This window comes from Conger conger, chromosome 5 (assembly GCF_963514075.1).
Source record: "Conger conger chromosome 5, fConCon1.1, whole genome shotgun sequence".
Lineage (NCBI taxonomy): Eukaryota > Metazoa > Chordata > Actinopteri > Anguilliformes > Congridae > Conger > Conger conger.
Window position 1 is genome coordinate 6,781,470 of NC_083764.1, and position 22,500 is coordinate 6,803,969.

The following is a 22,500-nucleotide window of genomic DNA, read 5'->3' on the forward strand; positions in this document are numbered from 1 at the left end:
CGCGGGATGAAACAGGAAGCCGGCTCTGCCTCAGAATGGCGTCCGCGCCCAGGCCTCGAGATCGTACAAGGTATGGGGTGGAGGAGCCGAGTTAGTACTGTGCGTGGTCGCTGTTCGATATTACGACCGAAGCTAACTCCGTTCTGCCCTCTAAACTGAGAGTTGCTCCAATTTCATTATTATTTCATATTACAGTTAAGCTTGCCTTTCCCCTAAACCCCCTGGACTCAGTTGGAAAAATATGATTTGTTATTGTATATACATTTTTTAAAGTGAGTGAAACAAACAGGGGAGAAACAGGAACAGGTGAGCCTTGAACACTGGATCTCCCGCATGAGAGACAGTCACACCGACCGCGACACCCAGTCTGCCGGGAGCCAGAGCTGCCTTTTCAGTATACACGGACGCTCTCTCTTAAATGATTTTCTTCCCCCCTGATTGATTAGCAGACGCGCGGGCGTGAGATTACACCGTGCGATTGCCGTGTTGACGCGGCCGCCTGGCCCCCAGGGGTGCCGCTGAGGGCAGAGACGGAGCCAGGGCGGCCCCGTATACAGCGCGTCTCTGGCCCTCAGACGAAGGCGACGCCGGGCGTGTGGATGTGTGACTGATGAATAGTCATGAGCACCTGCTGCTGATGTCAGCGCCAGCCCCCCACGCCTCCCCGCGGAGCGACTGTCAGCGTTATTTTAGGATCTCATCCAATTATTATTTTTGTAAAAAAAAGTGTGCATCGTGTGCCCGTCTGGAGGAGCGGGGACGCCGCGTTCGGGCGTCGCCGTGGAGATGACGCACGCACCCTCCTCCTCCCCCCTCCTCTCCCCCCCCTCGTAAACAGACACGGGAGCGTCGCCGTGGAGATAACGCACGCGCCCCCCCCGGCCCCCCTGCCCCCCCCTGTAAACAGACACAGGAGCGTCTCCGCGGGCGTCAGGAGGGGCCGGCGCTCTGCGGTCCCTCATTTCCTCTCAGCCGCGGGGCATCGCGCCCCGCCGCCGTAAACATATTAAATTTGTAATATTTGTAATATTTAAGAGAAAGGTCAGGCGACAGCAGCACAGCTCTGTCCTGCTGACCAGGTTTTTTTTGGGGGGTTTTTTTGGTCCAGTTCTGTTGTTCCCTTTTCTATGTTTTTTTGCCTCTGTCTTGGCGGGAGGCGGCGAGGTGGGGCGTACGATACGTCGTGGGGATTAAAGCCGATTGGCTGAGCGCATGGCCACCCCTGCCGACGGCGAATGAGTGGGATCGGTGCTTTTACAGCCCATTAGGGGCACTGAGACTCTCTAGCCTGTGGTGCAGAGGAATTGCATTATTCCCAATGCAGAGGAATGGCATTATTCCCAATGCAGAGGAATGGCATTATTCCCAATGCAGAGGTATGGCATTATCCCATTCCAGAGGAATAGCTTTATCCCAATGCAGAGGAATGGCATTATCCCATTCCAGAGGAATAGCATTATCCCAATGCAGAGGAATGGCATTATCCCATTCCAGAGGAATAGCTTTATCCCAATGCAGAGGAATGGCATTATCCCATTCCAGAGGAATAGCTTTATCCCAATGCAGAGGAATGGCATTATCCCATTCCAGAGGAATAGCTTTATCCCAGTGCAGAGGAATGGCATTATCCCAGTGCTGAGACAAACGACCCTCAACGGCCTGGGAATCACACCGTGAACCATCTCAGTTGGCAGAAGCACTTCGGCAGAGATACAGATAGCTCATAAATAAATAACCAAACTGAATTTGCTGGCAATTTGACAGCTTTAAGACAATTTATTCCCGGCACATTGGTAATTACACCAACGGCATAAAACATCCCGTGGGTATTTATGTCCGCTGCCCATTCAGGACGTGCATATAACTGATTCATATCTCATTTATCCTGTCGACCCGCCCATGAATCTCGGCGGTGTCGCTGGAGAGGATGCTGGTATAGGGTGAGTCCGGAGCGGGTTTGTGGTGTCTGCCTGGGAGCTGTGAGGAGATGAGCATCTTTGGACTCCTTTTCGTTTTTTCTTTGTTTTTCAGCCACCAGACCCAGACCACCTGCTGGGACCACCCCAAGATGACGGAGCTGTTCCAGAGCATGGGTATGATGTCACTTCCTGTCTTTATGGTTCATCACATTACAAGGCATTTAGCAGACGCTCTTATCCAGAGCGACGTACAACGAAGTGCAGATCGAACACAGGGACAAGTGTGATGAGGACCTTAGAGGACATATGTAATTACCCATTGTATATGTTACCATGGGTGGACTCCTATAGCCCTGCTAACACAAAACGTTCTCACATTGCGGCTGCAATGTGCTGGCAATGTTATAGCATTGACGAAACATTCCAGTAACGTTGTGAGAATGTTTCATTTTACCAATGATATGGAGGCCCAATATACATTAAGCTCCAATCTGCTTACAGAGCCTTTTCAGTGTTCAGTGGTAGAGCTGGCAGTTGAACGGTTAAACTGCCTGTGCCATAATTCCAGGTTTAAAATAGAATTCCAGCCAACCGACAAAATTCCAGCATGAACACTCAGTACTTCTGGAATTGTGTGCTACACCTGGAATGAAGTTGCAAAGCTGGAATCCTTGGTTTTATGGATTATTTAACCCTTTGACTGTGAGTTCTGACACTCGGCTGGGCTGCCAGTTAAAGAGTTAAGAAGTGTGTGTGTGTGTGTGTGTGTGTGTGTTTGCCTGTGTCGGATCAGTTCCTCACACGGGTCCACAGCCCGGGTGCTGGAGGGGCCCGGTCTTGTTATCAGGACTGGACTGAAACATTAAGGCGGTTGATTACACCATTACCTCCCCCTGCATGGTTCCTCAGCGCCGGATTGGTTTCTTGATTCTGAGCGGGAAGCGGAGCCCGGCAGACCCCGCGGCTCCCCGGGGGCCGGGGCGGCAGGCTCCTGTGTGATATGCTTATTGCGGGGGCCGATACGCTTGGCCCCGTGTCGCCCGCGCGCATCCCGCTGTGCCAGGCGGACGCCGGGGGCCGTCCTGATACTCAGTGTCCCGCCGAGACCGGCTTCGCGAAATTTCTCCGGACCGCTCTCTCCGCGTTAATAATAAATTAACAATACTGCGCTCGATATGAGATCTGAGAGGGAATGTCAGGGAGCGAGGTCACAGGGTTTTTTTTCTTTTTCTTTCCCCAAACGTTGGCGACGGGCGCGAACACGAGGGGGGCTCTTGATTGGGCGGGATCGGCGGCGTTCCGGGACGTTCCGAGGCGCTCCCTCTCTGAAGGCGGCGTCTCCCGGGCTCAACCGAGCAAATATTTATTAAAGCCTCGGAATCCGAAAGTAATTATCGGCCCCCTCATACATCTTCTTCTCATTACAGAAATGCTAATTTGGCTCTCACACCCCCGCACACACACACACACACACACACACCCAACGTCCTCGTCTCCAGATCCCCTCGGACCTGGGGCTGCGTCGTTATCAGGATTTACCGGATTTATCCGGATTTCGGGAAAGCGGAGGCGTGTGAGAGCCGGCCCCTCGCCGCCGGCCGGAATTCACCGGAACCTCATGGGGAATAAAAAGTCGTTCCTTGTTTTACGGCGGGAGGAAACGGCCGGGAGCCGCATGCGAGGGAGTAAGAGCCACGGGGGAGCGGGTGTGGACAGTAACCGCTCTGTCCCAAACCCACAGTGCCGGCTTTTAGCACGTCTGGAGCGCTGGGAGGCAGGAACGCCGGGGCGGATAGCGAACAGGCCGAGCGTGAAGCCACAGCCTGTCTAACCCCCCCTCCCTCCCTCCCTCCACCATCTCCTCTACCCCTCCCTCCCCCCGGCCACCATTTTACACAAAGCACCTTTAAGCAGCAGCCGCTATTACACGTGTCTGTGACCGCGACCAGCGACCCTCCATGTTCATTTCAGTTTCTGGATCACACACACACACACACACACACACACTGCTTTATGCTCATCTCGAAGGGCGGGGTAGTGTGTGTGTGATCGTTATTAGTGTACGAGACGCCCCCCCCCCGTCCACCTGCATAATTGGGCAGGTCAGACGGCCCCGCGGTTTCATCTTTGGTGGGGTGGCAGCCCTGTGTCTGTCCCTCCAGCAGAAGGGACTAATTTGGCGGGGCGGGAGGGTGAGTCCGCGGTCGCTCCCCGCTGCCCGGCGCCAGATGGCGGTTGTGCCGCACGGGGCCTTGTTAACTCCGAGAGAACGGCGAATCGGAACGGGGGCGGGCAGCGCCCCCGACGTGCCCCGAGACGGTCTGGCGGTCAGCGTCCGATCCGTCACGCGCGTTCTTCCTCAGCTCCGTGGCGGTAATCCCGTGGCCGCGACAACCTCCTGCGGGCTCGGGAGGGCATTTCCTGTCCCTCCTGGGAGGTCTGCCGGGCTCGGCGGGCTGCAGTGCCGCCAGTGTCCAGAGGGGGCGCTGTTTTTGCAATGTGGTGGGGAGCACTGGGGAGGCTGAGTCTTAACTGCCCCCCTTCCCGGGCAGGGCTGTGGCATGCTGGGTACTGCCCTTGGGAATCCCTGGCCGTCTAAACTGGCCGTGACGCGGACGTGATTCGATTAACGGAATCGCGGCGACAGCGTTTTTATTTTATTTTTTGAAAAATACTTCAAATGTGTTACTATCGCGGCCTCCCAAGGTCCTTCCCGTGACCTTTCAGAAATGTCACACAGAGTCGCACAGCGCGAGGTGTGATTATTTTGGCAACACCCTCCCGGCTTGGCCAGAGGCTCTGTATAACTGCGAGGAAATGACCGCCGCTATGATGGGAACGGAGGCTACACCCGGACACCCTGCCGTCTCGCAGTTACGAGCGGCAGACGTCCTGGAAATGGTCCAAACATACATTTCCCAGCAGTGCTCATTTACTGGAGAACTATGAGCGTCTGTCTTGTGCTTTTGATCAGCCTACGGGTCAGGATTATGACTGACGTGGCATGGGTTAGTCGTCAAGTGCTAGGACGCTAGACGTCTTGTTCTTCCTCAGTGTTCTGACGGGCCATGACATCCTGTCTCTTGCTCATCCCTGTGAAAATGTTTTTTTTTTACACCCCGTCTCTTTTCCATCTCCAGGCGATTTGAACAACGTGCGATTCTCTGCCTACCGGACTGCCATGAAGATCCGCCGGCTGCAGAAAGCGTTGTGCTGTAAGTGTCTGCCTGTCTGTCTGTCTATCTGTCTGTCTGTTTGTCTGTCTGTCTGTGTGTCTATCTGTATGTCTGTCTGTCTGTGTGTCTATTTTTTAATTTTTATTTTTTATTATTATTTTTTTTTTTATTTTTTTTTTTATTTTTTTTATTTTTTTTTTTTTTTTTTTTTTTTTATTTTTTTTACAGATTATTAGTAGTTTTTAAACGTGGTTTATTGAGCATTTTGTGCACTGAGCTTTTTGTGCGGATTTTCCTACCTGCTGCCGCCCGTCTAAACCCGCCGTTTCAGTCATCCATATTCGGATCACCTGGTTTACTTCAACGTCCACCACGCTCCAGCTCATGTCTCGACCAGCGCTGTTGTGAGATATTTCCCTGGGCAGTTTCTCAGCTGTCCCCGGTGCGGGTTGGCCTCGTTGCCTGGGACCGCTACCTCCACAGTAGCCAGCCCTCCGCCAGCCGCCCTCCGCCAGCCGCCCTCCGCTAGCCGCCCGCTAGCCGCCCTTCAGCCAACTAGCGGCACTGGATTGCCTGGCTGGCTAACGGGTAACCCAACCATGCTGAAATATTTCCCCTCTCAGCTGCTGGAATTTAACAACTGCACGACCCCCTCGTGCATTTCAGTTATCAAACAACTTGGACTTCTACGCCGACTTCGTTACATGCATAGAAGCTCCCGGCAAAAGTTTGTCTACTTCCAGCCTGGTCACTCAATTCCTTCCATCTGCTCTGCTGCACGCTCTGTCGCACCTCGTACACGTCATCAGAACTTCGTCGCACCTGGATTTAGTAGCAGCACTGGAAACATAGTGAGGCTGCCTCACTCCAGGCTGCATAGAAAACGTGGAGAGGATTTCACACCGCACAGGCTGCACAGAAAAAGAGGAGTGGATTTCACAGTTCTTCGCCCCATACAGAGATTCATTACTCCTCCTACCATTAAAATGGAATTATTGAACATTCAATCCCTCAACCTCAAATCCACTTTCATTCATGACCACATACTGGACAAAGGGTTGGACCTCATGTGCCTCACGGAGACGTGGCAACAGCCAGGGGTCTATACCACTTTAAACAAAGCTTGTCCCCCTGGTTACAAGTACATAGAAAAATCCCGTAGCACTGGCCGCGGTGGTGGCCTGGCCGTATTCCACCGTTTCGATCTGGATTTGTCCCCCCTCTCTCTGCCTAACCACTCGTCATTCGAATGCCTTGCATTTAAATGTAAACCCCCCTCCCCCACGACAATTCTGCTCATCTACCGCCCACCCAAACGAAACTCTGCCTTTATCCCAGAAATGCATGACCTTCTCACAACCCTCTGTACAACATCTGCCAATATCATCATTCTCGGAGACATAAACATTCATGTCGACACCCCCTCCTGCCACTCTGCATCTGCCTTTCTACAATTACTGGACTGCCTAAACCTCATTCAACATGTCACCGTCCCAACACACAACAGGGGGCACACATTGGATCTGGTCATCACTGACTCTGCCCCCATCAGCAATCTCCTTGTGTACGACCTGGGTGTGTCTGATCACAGGGTCATTGCACTGGAGCTGCCATTTCCACCCCCTCACACCAAGCCCAAGCGCCAAATCTCTTTCAGGAACATCAAAAACATCAACACAGACGCCTTAATTTTGGACCTCCAGCACCTCTCCTCTACAAATTTTTCATCAGCCAGCGATTCAGTGGCTTTTTACAATAATACCCTGACCAGTCTCTTGGACCTCCACGCCCCAGTTAAAACAAGAACGGTTTCTTTCTCACGCTCAGCTCCTTGGTTCACCCGCGAGCTGCGAAAAATGAAGGCAACTGGGCGTGTCCTTGAGCGACGCCTCAAGGCCACAGGCCTCACCGTCCACAAAATGGCCTACAAAGACCATCAAAAGGCCTATTCGAAATCCCTCAGAGACGCACAGTCACAGTTTTATTCCAACTTAATTAACAATAGCCCTGGCAACTCCAAGCAGCTTTTTTCCACAATAAACCAACTACTCAAACCGCAACTTTCCACACACACAGACATCACAGAGGAACAGTGCAATAACTTCATTACCTTTTTCAGAAACAAAGTCGACACCATCAGGTCCCATCTCATCAGCCCCTCCACTCCACCTGCCCCCGCTGCCATCCCACAGCCAGGGATCTCCCAGCCTCTCTGCTGTTTCTCCAACATCACACAGCGAGAGGTTGAGGACATCATCAATACGATGAAATCCTCCACCTGCGCCCTGGACCCCGTTCCCACCGCTCTGGTTAAATCAAGCATTTGTGCCATAAGTCCCCTGATCACCAAAACCATAAACCTTTCCCTCCAGTCTGGCCACGTTCCCTCTGTTCTAAAAACTGCCATCATTACACCCCTCCTCAAAAAACCCACCTTGGACTCAGCAGTCCTTGCCAATTACAGACCAATTTCCAACCTCCCTTTCCTTTCCAAGGTCCTGGAAAAAGTGGTAGCTGCACAGCTCCAGGACCATCTCCAACTCCATAACATTGCAGAGAAGTTCCAGTCTGGCTTCCGCACCGCCCATAGCACTGAAACAGCACTAGTCAGGGTCACTAATGACCTGTTGATGGCGGCTGATGCTGGCTCCCCTTCACTCCTCATCCTGCTTGACCTAACCGCAGCATTTGACACCATTGACCATCACATCCTCCTTAACCGGCTACACTCCATCGGCCTCTCTGACTTTGCTCTGAATTGGTTCAAATCATACCTCTCCGACAGAACCGAGTACGTCTCTTTGGGAGGGAAAAAATCCCGGTCCCATCCTGTCACCTGTGGTGTCCCCCAAGGATCCGTCCTCGGCCCCGTCCTCTTCACCCTCTACCTGCTCCCCCTCGGCCGTGTCATCAGCCAGTATGGAATTTCCTTCCATTGCTATGCTGATGACACACAACTGTACCTTAAGACTGACTCACCCCCCTCTGCAGCTCCGCCGTCACCATCTCCATCATCCACACTCACTACCTGCCTGGAGGAGATAAAGGCGTGGATGAAATCTAACTTCCTACAACTCAACAGCTCCAAAACCGAGGCCATCCTAATTGGCACCCCCCATCAGATTCATTCATCCTCCATTACCAGCATCTCTTTCTCCGGTCAAGTCCTTCCCCTCTCATCCATAGTCACCAACCTGGGTGTGAAAATTGACCCCCACCTAAACTTTGAGGCCCACATTAAACACCTGTGCAAAACCTCCTTTTTCCACCTCAGGAACATTGCTAAACTCCGTCCCACACTCACCCTCCCAGATGCAGAAAAACTTGTCCACGCCTTTGTCTCCTCCAGGCTGGATTACTGTAACGCACTTCTCATCGGGATCCCTAGCAAGAGCCTCCTGAGGCTCCAATATATCCAGAACAGCGCTGCTAGGATCCTGATGAGAGTGCGTAAGTACGACCACATCACACCGATCCTCCACTCACTTCACTGGCTCCCCATCACCTCCCGGACTGAATACAAAATATCCCTTCTGACCCATCAGTGCATCTATGGAAATGCCCCCCCCTATCTCAAAGAACTACTTACCCCAGAACCCTCCACTCGAAACCTTCGCTCTGCCAACACCAACCGCCTCCGTCCTCACAAGACCAAGCTCTGCACCATGGGCGACCGAGCCTTCTGCTCGGCTGCTCCCCGCCTGTGGAATGCCCTCCCTGATTACCTGAGAGCACCGCAGACCACTGATGCTTTTAAAAGAGGGCTAAAAACCTACCTCTTTACTAAAGCCTTTTCTTAGTTTTTATTTTTTTATACATGCCATTGGGTGTTTTATTCCCTGTTTTTACCCTGTAGCACTTTGAGATTTGGTCTCCAAATGTAAAGTGCACTATAAATAAAATGCATTATTATTATTATTATTATTCTATCTGTATGTCTGTCTGTATGTCTGTCTGTCTTTCTGTGGCTCTGTATGTCTGTCTGTCTGTCTTTCTGTGTCTCTATGTCTGTCTGTGTGTCTATCTGTATGTCTGTCCGTCCGTCTGTCTCTCCCTTCTGCTGCTGGTGTCAGTTTTATTTACCCCCTTCCTAAAAGCAGACAGGACCCCCCCCAACCTCAATAAAACAGGGCTGATGCCCTGGTGAAACCCCCATTTTGGTTTTTACCTTCAACATTTCAACATTACCTTCGACACCCTGTTCGGACCCACGAAAGAAAGTGAGGTGATTTAAAAAGGCAGCAAATCGTCAGTCGTTCAGTCACTGTACAGCACGCTGGAGGTGATTGACACATTCACGCCTGGGTAGTCCTGCCTATTGGCTGGTGAGGGGGGCTGTAATGAAAAGGGAACAACCTGCCTGTATTTCTTTGCTCAGTTCATCTTTTAGAATTCCAAAAAAACGCATTCATTTTAAGCCCAAATATTTCGGAAAAGTTGTGGCTGGAAAGAGAGTATTGCATTTACAATGTTGGAGTAATTTACATTTTGAAGGCCTTTCTTGTGTTAAGCAATCAGTGCAGAATGGTGGTGAGAACCTGCAGGTCCTGGGGCAGCTCTCCTGGGGCAGCTCTCCTGGGGCAGCTCTCCTGGGGCCGCTCTCCTGGGGCAGACTGGCGTGGGGTGGCAGTGCACCCCGCGTTCCAGGTTTTTCAGAACCTGAGCACCGATGATGAAATGTCATTTTAATTCCTAATTTCCCAAATTTCACTCAACGTGGGAGCAGTCGCTTCATGTACCGTCTTGGAGGAGACCCAGCAAATTTAGATAATTTTATTTTGTATAATGCTTGTGGTGAAAGGGGAGGTGGGGAGGTGGGGGGGTGGGAACAAATGGCAGCGTAATTGCATTTTTTTGTATGAAACCCAGACTCGTACGATATTTGGGCGGAAAACGTTGGACTGGACCACAGCCAGGATGGCGACGGCTCTAGAAGATTAGCGAAGCATTAGAGAGTGACTAATGGGAGTTCTTCTGTGGCACGTTGTAATTGAGCAGGTGTTAATGTCATTCTGCGGCCCGCGCCGAAATGCCATGTCTGCTGGTGCGTTTCTCCTAAGCTGTACGCCAGAGCTGGCCGACCCTGTTCCCGGAGATCTGCAGTCCTGTAGGCGTTCACTCCGACCCTAACGAAACGCACCTCGTTCAACAGCTAGAGCAGGGCTGCCCGACCCAGTTCCCGGAGATCTTCCGTCCTGGAGGTTCTCACTCCAACCCTAACAAAGCCACACCTCATTCAACAGCTAGAGATCTTGTTGAGCAGCTAATTAGTTTAGTCAGATGTGCCAAATTAGGGTTGGAATGAAAAGCGGCTTGATGGTGGATCTCCAGGAACAGGGTTGTTCACCACGGCTGTAAGAGTGTGGAGGTTGGTTCTTATCTATCTTCCCATCCTTCCGTCATCCATCCATCCATTCATTCATTAATGAATTCATTCAGTCATTCATTAATTTAATTGCTTAGCACTGTTTTCTTTCTGGGTGGCACGGATGGTGCGGTGGGTAGCACTGCCGGCTCACAGCAAGGAGGTCCTGGGTTCGAATCCCCGTCGGCCGGGGCCTCTCTGTGTGGAGTTTGCATGTTCTCCCCGTGTCTGCGTGGGTTTTCTCCGGGTACTCCGGTTTCCTCCCACAGTCCAAAGACATGCAGGTTAGGCTGATTGGAGAGTCTAAATTGCCCGTAGGTATGAGTGTGAGTGAATGGTTTATGTGCCCTGCGATGGACTGGCGATCTGTCCAGGCTGTATTCCTGCCTTTCGCCCAGTGTATGCTGGGATAGGCTCCAGCCCCCCTGCGACCCTGTTCAGGATAAGCGGGTTAAGATGATGGATGGATGGATGGATGTTTTCTTTCTGAGTTTTGTGTTGAGTACTCTTTGTATTAAATACAGATCCTACAACATAGTGGTGAGTTGATTAAGTTTTCTCCCCTGTCAGTTCTCAGCGGACCAACTTGCGTCGATATTTCATTATTTTTTTAATACTTATAAATGACTTTCAGTTTCAACAATGAGGGTGATGATAGATAAGCACTTCAGGAATTGGAATCCATCACTATCTGATTTTGACCAAGTACCGACTCCCCGCGGTTTTTATGATCCTGTAAAATTGATGTGGACGGTTTGCTCGTGTCGTGTCTCGTTTTCATTGAACCCATTCTGAGATCCGGTATTGCTTTAATTTCCTCTAAAGATGACCCTGAGCCTCTGTGATTGTGCCTCTAGATCCCTGGTGCAAAGGTCACCGTATGCTGTCTGTTCCAGAGGAGCTAGCCTGTGTTGCGTACAACGCATGAAACTGTGCTTTGTAGGGATCAGTGTTCTGGACAGGAATGTGGTTCACAGAGATCAGTGTTCTAGAGAGGAGATGGGCTTTGTTGATATGTGGTTCACAGAGATCAGTGTTCTAGAGAGGAGATGGGCTTTGTTGATACGTGGTTCAGAGATCAGTGTTCTAGAGAGGAGATGGGCTTTGTTGATACGTGGTTCACAGAGATCAGTGTTCTAGAGAGGAGATGGGCTTTGTTGATACGTGGTTCACAGAGATCAGTGTTCTAGAGGGGAGCTGGGCTTTGTTGATAGGTGGTTCACAGAGATCAGTGTTCTAGAGAGGAGATGGGCTTTGTTGATACGTGGTTCACAGAGATCAGTGTTCTAGAGAGGAGATGGGCTTTGTTGATACGTGGTTCACAGAGATCAGTGTTCTAGAGAGGAGATGGGCTTTGTTGATACGTGATTCACAGAGATCAGTGTTCTAGAGGGGAGCTGTCCTGTATTGCTATGTGGTTTACTGCGATCAGTATTCTAGAATGTAGATAGCCCGTGTTGTTATGTGGTTTACATAGATACTTGAGATCATTGTTCTCGATGAGATGCGTTTATATGCAAATGCAGGACCTGTTTTCTGGACCTGGTATGTAAATTTTTGGATAAATATAGTTCCTTATATTAAAATAAAAATGTATACCTTTCATTTTGAGTGTTAGAGTTTAAGTGTTTTTGGCAGACTGTCAAACCCTCCCACGCTTGCCCGAAGACGATTAGAAAATCGATGCAAATATGACCCACTCAGAGATATGTGCCGCCATTACAGGCAGAAATGACTTTGTAATTGCGTTTTCTTCTAACACAATCGCGCAATTGGTCTAGATACCCGGCAGCCGTTCTCAATTACTCAAACCCGACTGGCTCCTTCCTCCCCGAAAATGGCGGCCGCCATTTCTTCCGTCCGGCTTATGGGTTTGTTATTCTCTGTCTGCGTATCCGCAGGGTGGACCGCGTTACCCAGAAAGCTCTCGCGGGGAGGCATACAAACGCGACACCCATTGTACACTTAATTAGGACGCGATTCTGCCGGCTGAGGCCGCATCATAAATCAGTCTGACACGGTCTCATACCCGATGTCCGAAAATGTGTTCGATTCCTCCGGTGGGATCGGGACAACGGCGGCAGTTCAGCAGTAGAGTCCGGACGTGCTGTAACTTGCCACTGAACTCTGCAAAGTATTCATTATTATATAGTGTGCAAAGTGCGGTGGTTTAGAAAACAGCGGAGCTGGGGATCTTAAAGATTTACTGGATAGCAAGTTAATCTGGACGCACGCATACACAATATACATGAATTGCAATGGCTTCTCTAAGGAACGCATCCATTATTCATTCCATGTTGCACAGAAGACGCTGTCATAAATCCTTTCAGAATCACTGTATTGGGCTTCTGAATCCAAACTTTGCCTCAGCTTTGCCCCAGTGGAACAAAAGTTTCTGACCTTGTCGTATTCTTCTGTCCGTAAGACATGGCCGAACGATTGAAGAAGCGAAAAGCAGAGTGAAAAGCATTGCTGCATGTCGTTATCAAAGCTCTCAAAGCTCTGAGTGTGTCAGAGTGAGAAACCCGATATAACCGCAGGGGTGTCCAGTCTGATCTGAAAGGGCGCCAGTGTGGGTGCTGGTTTTTGTTTTAGCTCTAATCACTAAGACGCCCAATCCTACTTATCAAGGCATTGATTTGAGACCTTGATTAATTCATTAGTTGAATCGGGTGTCTCAGTGCCGGGCTAAAACGAAATATCGCATCCACGGCAGCCGTTTTTTGGATAAGATTGGACACCCCTTGTCTATTGGAAATCCGGTTTATGATGTTAGACGCAGAAATCATTTTTTTTGTGTGTGTGTTAGGTTCCCGGTTTGATCAGTCAGAGCTGGTGCTTCTCGTATCTTTAATCAGTGGCTGTGGATTGATTGATCTGCGTTCTGGATGGCGGTCCGTCTCCCGGCCGGCGTTCCCCAGGGACTTTATTAGGCCTGTTGAAAATTGCGGCTAACGCTTGATTAGACGAGCTCCGCTGCCTCTCCCCGTGTCCGTTACGGCCGGCAACCAATTAAAATGGCGGGCGGAATATTTTACCCCCGCTCCAGTTTAAATGGCGGGCCGCCGTTTGTCAAATAAAGCCAAAAACCGAAGCGTTCGGCCGAAAAAGTCGTTAAGTAGTCCCCCCAGTTTGAGGATCATTAATTAAAAACGCTAATCAGAATCGCGATGCGGTGGCTTAGTGGGTGGGTGTCAGGCCACCGAGTGCAGATGGCAGTGCGGAATAGATTTTAAATAACTGGGCTCCGGACCAAGGGGTTGCGGGTTCGACTCCTGAGTCCCAGACGCTGTGCCCTTGTGCGCGGTACTTAACCTCATTAACCATCCAGCTGTATCATTGCAGCGCATTTAAAAAGGAATAAAAAGACACCGTATGCTTCCTGTGTCACCCGGGATGAACGCTTCTGTCGAGTGTGTAAATGTAATTAGTGTAATAGGTTAATAATGTAATCATGATAGGTTAGTGATATGGTAATGATGAGTTATTAATGCAGTTATGATCGGTAAACAGTGCAGTAATAATGGGTTATTAATGGGTGGCTTGAGTGTTCTTGTGCATTGTTTCCTGGCCTTTGAAGAGTGATCGTCTAAATAAGAGACCTCTCTGTTATGTTGGACTCGGGAGAAGAATGGGGTTTCTTGAGATGTTGCATGTACCTTTTCAAAATGCCTCCCCTTAATATTCAGCTCCATACACATTCGATTTTTCTACATTGATTGTCAGTGTGCATTCGCCTTCCTGTATCAGGTCCAGTCATGCTTACAGCGTAACACGGGGTTGGGTAGGCCTCTGCAGCGGGAATCAGAACAGATCCAAGAGCTTGAACAAGAAACTTCTGCCCCCCCAGGGATGACATCACCCCCCTGGCGGATCAGCGGGGCTGACAGAAAGACGTGCACGCACAGCTTTCCCAAAACGCTTTGCTCCCCGTCGAGTTAATGATGACAGATTTTTGGTCCTGTATCCCCCCCCAAATAAGCTCTACTTCTCTTCTGCCTTTGAAGAGCAGGCTTTCGGAATGTTTTCTTCTTCAGAATTCTAAGTCAGCGTTCTAGAACTCCCTTGCTTTCGATTACCAGTCGTGATTGTGACATCAGCATTACAACGTTCAGCTGAGAACATTCTGATCACATGGTCGTGACCTCACACCTTATCCTCCTAAGACCCGCACTCTTTTTTGGTATGCATTTTTAATTTCTCTTTGCTATTTGGGCTTATTGGGACCTGATAAGTATAAAAACTAAGCATCATCTTTTGACATGATGTAGTTTTTGCGAAAAATGATGTCCACATATGTGGACTCTCGGTCTGAATTCCCAAGTATTATGGTTGTACAGCCCAAAATGTGGAGTCCACGCATGTGTACGCCAGGTCTTAGGAGGTTAAAGGGCTAATGCGGTTTGTGAGCTGCCATCCCCAGCTCTTACCTGCCGCTACGCTAACACACTAGCCTACTTTACAGGCCTGATTCTGACATGTAGTACTGTAGTTCCCTTAGGGCTGCATTAGATGCCAATCAAATGGCTAAGGCTGGTGGGTTTTTCCTCGTTTCCTCGCATTTTTCATTGGACATTTACAGATCGTGGTGAAATAGCGGCTAGAGAGCTGGGCTTGTGACTTAGCGAACGCAGGTGCAAATCCTCAGTGGGGTAGAGGCATTCCGCCCTTCAGCGAGGCACTTAACCTGAATTGCTTCAATAAATATCTGTCTAAGTGGCTGTATAAATAGAATGTGTGTAAGAAATGGGCGTTGTGTAAGTGCTCTGGAAAAGGCCATCTTCTACGCTACCCGCTAATGAAACTGAATGACTGAGTCTTAAGCGTCACCAAACCATAAACCAATGCAGGGTCAGAAACGTGTTCTAACTCGGTGAACTGAGAACGGTATCTGCCGACGCCGAAGTAGGATGTTATGCATTTTATTGTGATTTGCTGATGAAGACCCAGCTCCCCCATCACACCCTGCTCTGTGGCGAGCGTTCGGGCACAAAATGGCCGCCGTTGCATCACTCAGGTGGGTGCGACACACCTGTGGTGGTTGAGGCGAGTTTCCCCCTCATCACCGTAAGGCTCTTGGCATGTCTAGGAAAGAGCGATCAAAATACAATGATCTATCTCTGACCTCTGGGCCCTGTTGCATTTGAAGCTCCATCCATCCGTCCATTATCTTAACCCGCTTACCCTGAACAGGGTCGCAGGGGGGGCTGGAGCCTATCCCAGCATACATTGGGCGAAAGGCAGGAATACAGCCTGGACAGGTCGCCAGTCCATCGCAGGGCGCACACACCATTCACTCACACACTCATACACTCATACCTATGGGCAATTTAGACTCTCCAATCAGCCTAATGTCCATGTCTTTGGACTGTGGGAGGAAACCGGAGTACCCGGAGGAAACCCACGCAAACACGGGGAGAACATGCAAACTGCGCACAGAGAGGCCCCGGCCGACGGGGATTCAAACCCAGGACCTCCTTGCTGTGAGGCGGCAGTGCTACCCACTGCACCATCTGTGCCGCCGCATTTGAAGTTATTAAATCCAAAACACAGTAAAGCTCGTCTCCGTCTTCACAAGCCAAGAGCGGGCGTTTACCCTGCTCCCGGTGTGTAGCTTAATCACTTTGTTTGTGAGCGAGCTAGACACCTTTTCTGTGTGCATAGATACTCCAGGCTCAAACTCGCTGAGGCTGAAGATGGGGAGTTTGTCTCGTTGGGGGTTCAGGAGTTTGACTGCATAATGAAGCAGTGGCGGGTCCCTGCTCAAACACGGGGATAAACACAAACCGTCTTCGTGAGCAGACAGAGGTGCGGTATTATAGGCTGAGGTAGGAGACTCATCCGGCCTTGGGGGGGGAGGGTAGAGGGCTTTTTCTGGATTGCTGTGTCGTGGAGATCTCTCCAAAGACCCACATCCACTGCCTGGTTATTTACCTTTTGGAGTGATGGCCAATCGGGACTGGGACAGAAGGTTCTGGCTCACCGGGACCCATGGGTCTGGTACTGCCAGTGAAGGGGGGTGGGGGGGGGAGACGGGCCCACTTTTAGAGGACCTCCTAAAAACTGTGGGGGGATTAACCCTTTGAGAACCACAGTCCTGCAGGTGTTCATGGCCAATGTGCCTGAGGATCCAGGGTCCGGTGTGCAGATGTCAACCGAATTTCTGTTTCTGTAGATGTCATAAATGACACGGTGGTGTTTTGCATCTGCAAGGTCCTGGGGCCTTTCTGAGTAGAGTTTGCATGTTCTCCCCATATGTGTGGGTTTCCTCCAGGTACTCCGACTTCCTCCCACAATCCAAACACATGCAGGTTAGACTACTTGGGGCCATTAGCAGGGCATTGCTGTAAAGGAGCATGTGTGCTCAGACAACATAATTTGGTTCTTCTAGAAATAATTTGGTTACGTTCTATTTTTAAGACCTGTGTCGTATGTGACCCGTTTCTTGCACTCTATGGCAGGTATGAGTAACACTGATCCCTCAGTGTCAGAGATGCTTCTGTGTTTTGCTCCATCTGAGCTGAACCCCATGAGTTTAATGGATTATGAGGAGTCTGAGTCTGAATGCTCACAGTCTGGATGGTGAAAGGCCTCCAGCACATTATCACCGGTGTTTATTAAACCTGATAATTAATACACTTATGTGGTTATGGGTTTGGATGGAGCTAAAGCCTGGAACATCTCTGGCACCGCAGGACCGCGGTTGCTCACCCCTGCTGCGTGCTGTAGGAATCCTCTACCTCCTGTGCGCACTTTCCTGCAGATTCCCCGCTCTGTGTGTTATCGGCTTCCTGCCAATACCTGACGTGCTGTCAGACATGCACTCTGGAGTGACTGATGCCCTTTCGAACCTCCCGCAGTTTCCCAGTGATGCACAGCCGGGAGAACGGATGAAACGTATTTCATCGGCTTCTTGGTCCGTCTTCAATTTTCTGAAACCCCATTTGTCGATAATGTTTGTGCAGTTATGGACCAGATTCTCCGGCTGCTGTTTTAATATATATTTTTAAGAGTTTGAGAACATTTTGGGTAATAGAGCGGTGAAGAGACATGGGGATTATGACCCGTGAATAAGTTTGAACTTTAAGTCATTTGTAAAATATGATCCATCATTTGGGCCTTTTTTTATTTCCTGTTTTTTAAATTGATGTACCGGCTGTCCCTGCCGCTCTGTGATTACGGTGTTTTTGAAAGATGGCGACTCGGGAGTCTGTGAAACCTTGCGGTTCCTGAAAATGTCCTGATGTAATTATTTCCACATTACTGTAATGAGCCGCCATTGTGCAGCGCAGGAAATGCTAAATGTGTTCCGTTTCACAAGGCCTGTTTAACCGAGAGAGAGATGGAGAGGGGGAGAGAGAGATGGTGTTCTGAAGCTGTTGGTCTCCTGTTCGGAGAGTGATACTGTTCTGATGCTATCGGTCTCCTGTTTGGAGAGTGATATTGTTCTGAAGCTGTTGATCTCCTGTTTGGAGAGTGATATTGTTCTGAAGCTGTTGATCTCCTGTTTGGAGAGTGATATTGTTCTGAAGCTGTTGATCTCCTGTTTGGAGAGTGATATTGTTCTGAAGCTGTTGATCTCCTGTTTGGAGAGTGATATTGTTCTGAAGCTGTTGATCTCCTGTTTGGAGAGTGATATTGTTCTGAAGCTGTTGGTCTTCTGTTTGGAGGGTGATATTGTTCTGAAGCTGTTGATCTCCTGTTTGGAGAGTGATATTGTTCCGAAGCTGTTGGTCTCCTGTTTGGAGAGCGATATTTTTCTGAAGCTGTTGGTCTTCTGTTTGGAGGGTGATATTGTTCTGAAGCTGTTGATATCCTGTTTGGAGAGTGATATTGTTCTGAAGCTGTTGGTCTCCTGTTTGGAGAGCGATATTTTTCTGAAGCTGTTGGTCTTCTGTTTGGAGGGCGATATTGTTCTGAAGCTGTTGATCTCCTGTTTGGACAGTGATATTGTTCTGAAGCTGTTGGCCTCCTGTGTCTTGCAGTGGACCTGCTGGACCTCAACGTGGCCCAGAACACCTTCGAGCAGCACAAGCTCACGCAGAACACCCAGCTCCTCAACGTCCCCGACGTCATCAACTGCCTGACCACCATCTACGACGGTCTGGAGCAGAACCACAAGGACCTGGTCAACGTGCCCCTCTGCGTCGACATGTGTCTCAACTGGCTCCTCAACGTCTACGACACGTACGTTCCCACGTTCCTCTCCCTCTTACCCTGGTTCGGGGCTATCTTGACGGCGCTGACGTTCCCCGGGAATGCGTCCCAGGAGAACAGAATAGACGCTATTTTCAATCCATATCTCATTTCGGTGTGTATTTACCCATAGCAAAGGAAATGACCGAGGCTTACATTTTAAACACATTTCAGATAATTGCTACTGTCGAATAAAAGATGTCAAACGTCCGGGGTTAGGAGCCCCTGCTAAATGCCGGTACGGCGTATTGATGCGCGTTGCAATTATTTGAGGCAATACAATAATATCCATTTGTACAGCTGAGGAACTGTGCTCTGGAGGCAGAGCGTGTTAACATTAGTCTGGCACGCACGCCGAGGAGCCCGGCGTGGTTTGTTGTCGGGACTCTGAATAGGGAGCGCGTTTGTGTGAAATGGCAGCGATGTAGTCGAGAGCAGAAGTGGCAGGAAGGTTATTTCGGGCGCAGCGAGAAGGTGCCGCGGTGAAAAGAAAGAAAGAAAGAGAAAGAAAGGAAGAAAGAAAGAAGTGGGCCTCTGCAAGCTGAATCTCTGAATTCTTTTTAACTGGTTTCTATCCGTTTTAATTAGTTTCAGGACTCAAGAGACAAGAGTCAACAATTTTGCGCAGTCAAATAAGTAGGAAGTAAAATAAGTTATAGGGTTAGTGTGCAAAGGTAATAAGGAAGTAGGTAGGTAAAAATATGCACACAAAATGTTGTTTGTAGGGTTTTTTTGAAACCAAACCAAGAAACCCTTTCCCTGTCTTGTTACCCCCAGCGGTCGGAGTGGAAAGATCCGGGCCCTGTCCATGAAGATCGGCCTCCTCTCCCTCTCCAAGGGCCATCTGGAGGAGAAGTACAAATGTAAGGGCCCCAAAAAACTCCGTTTAGAAGAATCCCGCCTCCCCTCTCTCCCTATGGCTTTGTCTGTGTCTGAGATTCTCTCCTGTGCTAGTCCGGTAGACTGAAGGCCAGTTTATAGTCCCGCGACAAAGTGTCGCTCGACCGACAATGTGTAATGGATGTATACTAGCTGACTAGAGTGCGTTTACTTTTTTGAATAACGACCACGGTCTATGTTGGATGAGAACAGGACGTTCATGAACGACGCTGGTACTGCACGATGAACTGGCCTGAGCAGAAGCTGGGTCTGAGTTCGTACCCTGCGCTCGTTCCAAGACAAGTCGGCCGATTTGTAAACTTGTTTGTCAGGCCCTCCCTCCCGCCTGCCCGTCAGCTGCTTTCAGGCGTGCCGCCATTTTGTTGACGCATTCCTGTTCCTTGAGTCTCGTTACGTCTGTCTCTGACTCCAGAACCAGCGCTTCCCCCTAGATTAGTTTTTTTTTTCCGTCCCCTTTTTCAAAAAGCCCTTCCGGAGACGGTTCCTAGACAGTCGTGTTTGTCGCGCGTCGAGACAGATTTTGACAGAGCGGAAGTTATTAGCACCGCTGAATGGAAGACGCAGCTGGTAATGAAGAGCTGTTGGAGGTGTTCTGTCTCCCGCGCGTTTCCGAAACGTCAGGGCCCATGTAAGCCTCATTCAGCCCGCTGGTGACACCTCAGCCAGGTCTACAGTCACACGCGTAACGAATCTCACTTGACCCTTAGAACAGTGTGTTTTTTTTTTTTGGAATGTTCTTTTTCAACATTCTACGTCAGTGTTCTAGGCCTCCACTGCTCTCAGTTACCGGTAGTGACTGTGACATCAGCATTATAGAATGTTCAGTTTAGAACATTTTGTGATCTCACACCTAAAGGGTTAAACTAACTGACTATTGACTGTAGGTGCAATTCTGTGCGGTAGTGGAATGGCCCAATAGCACGGTCTGGATGAATGATATAAGCTTGGCAGCATTGCATTCTGGACCAGGCTCAAACCCTGTCCCTCTACACTGGTCTTCTTGATGCCAGTTTCAAAAGACCGAAAAACTCAACAGAAGTTTTTTTTTTTGACACTTCAGCAAAAAATAACTCCAGCCTTTCATTCGACTTATTTCGAAATGTAGATATAAAGCACTTCAGACTGCCGGTGTGAGCAGAGAGATCACGCTTTTACAGACTGTCAGATATTTATGATAAAGGCTTGAACTCGCTATGCTAATGAGTCTATTAAAAGGCGATACGATTTCGCCGTTTTTAAAAATAAATAAGTCGAGATGAAAGCTCTGCGGTGGAGTAGCCAGATATCGTCGGCTGCAGGGATGACGTCGCACGCCCAGCTGGCTGCGTTCGGCCGAACAGCTGCCGTCCGAGTTTAGCAAGCGGTCGCTGAGTCTCTCACACGGCCTGTCGGCGTTTACAGGTGCTTGATGCGCTGTCAATCTCGTTTTTTTCCCTTTCGTTGTAAAAGTTGGGCGATTTGGCCGGGGGGGGGTTCTCCGCGGCGTGAACGAGCGCGTCCGTCCGTCTCGCTCAACGGCGCGGTTTCCGGCCGTCAGACTCGAGTCCTGTCAGGGTGTTTTTTTTTTCCTCCCAGAAGTGTGTGAGAGGAGACGGCACTCCCGCGAGGCGCTGGGGGGAGGCGCGTGTCGTCTCCGGTTCGGGCTGACGGAGGACGCTGTTTGTTGTCAGACGCAGAGCGGTGTAACCGCACCTGTCATCGCCGCAGAGCTGGCCTGATGATCAAAGGTGGCCCTCTGCAGACGGGAACGGCCCCACATCTGTCTGCTCCCCCACATCTGTCTGCTCCCCCACTCACCGCATACACTCCCCTTCAGCCGCGCGAGGACACGGAGGACCGGCTCCTTCTCTCTGCTGCGGTGAGAGAGTACGATCTCTCTTTCTGTGCAGCGGGGAAGAGTATGATCTCCCTCTCTGTGCAGCAGGGAAGAGTATGATCTCCCTCTCTATGCAGCAGGGAAGAGTATGATCTCATTCTCTGTGCAGCAGGGAAGAGTATGATCTCTCTCTATGCAGCAGGGAAGAGTATGATCTCCCTCTCTCTGCAGCAGGGAAGAGTATGATCTCCCTCTCTCTGCAGCAGGGAAGAGTATGATCTCCCTCTCTATGCAGCAGGGAAGAGTATGATCTCATCTCTGTGCAGCAGGGAAGAGTATGATCTCTCTCTCTGCAGCAGGGAAGAGTATGATCTCTCTGCAGCAGGGAAGAGTATGATCTCCCTCTCTGTGCAGCAGGGAAAGAGTACAAGCTCATTCTCTGTGCAGCGGTGAAAGAGATCGATGAGGGTCGACCCTCTTTTTAACGGGCCACTAATTTTAAGTTTACGTCTGGCCAGAGAGGACCCTGCACGCAGACTCAAAGGTCCTGGAGGAATTAATTTCTTCTTCTTCTGCTCTTGGGCCACTTGTGACAGTGATGGTGGAGGGACGTTTTTTCGTTCTTCAAGGGTCACATTTCCCAAATGTACCCTGAAGGTACAGTGATGTTCCCTTTGGGTATGAATGAGTAAGTTTTCTCAGCAAAAAAAAAAAAAAGGTACAAACACTGGCTGGGGCTGCACTTATATGTACCTCCAGTATAAGCAGGTATATCGTCCCCGGCAACAAGCATTTCGGTACTTTGTGTACTTTTCCATCTGAGAGTGTGGGGACGTTTGCTCCCCTGTGTTTTGGCCTGTGCTCTCACCCCCCTCTTGTCTAAAATGAGCTCCTGAGCCAGACAGACTCCGGCGTTGGGGATGGACGATGCCAGTTTTGTAAAAAGTGAAGTTTTTCTGATGCCTCAGCTGCAGCCGTATTAAAATGTCGAGACTTTTCGTTTGATTTATTAAGAAATTCAGATCTCAGAGTACTTATTTAAAGTAGACTGCTGGTGATTTTTTAAGTCGGTGCGGACGGAGAGATCATAATCGTTACGCAGACGAGACTGTCAGATATTTATGATAA

The 22,500-nt window shown here is 49.8% G+C and overlaps 1 protein-coding gene across 1 annotated transcript in view; it reads left to right on the top strand.

Annotated features, from left to right (window-relative positions):
• The window catches only part of utrn (utrophin), a 256,495-nt gene that overhangs the window by 190,581 nt on the left and 43,414 nt on the right, over positions 1–22,500 (top strand). Inside the window, exons 66-69 of the mRNA XM_061241585.1 lie at positions 2,032–2,093; positions 5,060–5,134; positions 18,446–18,647; positions 19,434–19,519. Of these exons, the coding sequence (XP_061097569.1) occupies positions 2,032–2,093; positions 5,060–5,134; positions 18,446–18,647; positions 19,434–19,519 (425 nt within the window). The remainder of the gene's footprint in view (positions 1–2,031; positions 2,094–5,059; positions 5,135–18,445; positions 18,648–19,433; positions 19,520–22,500) is intronic.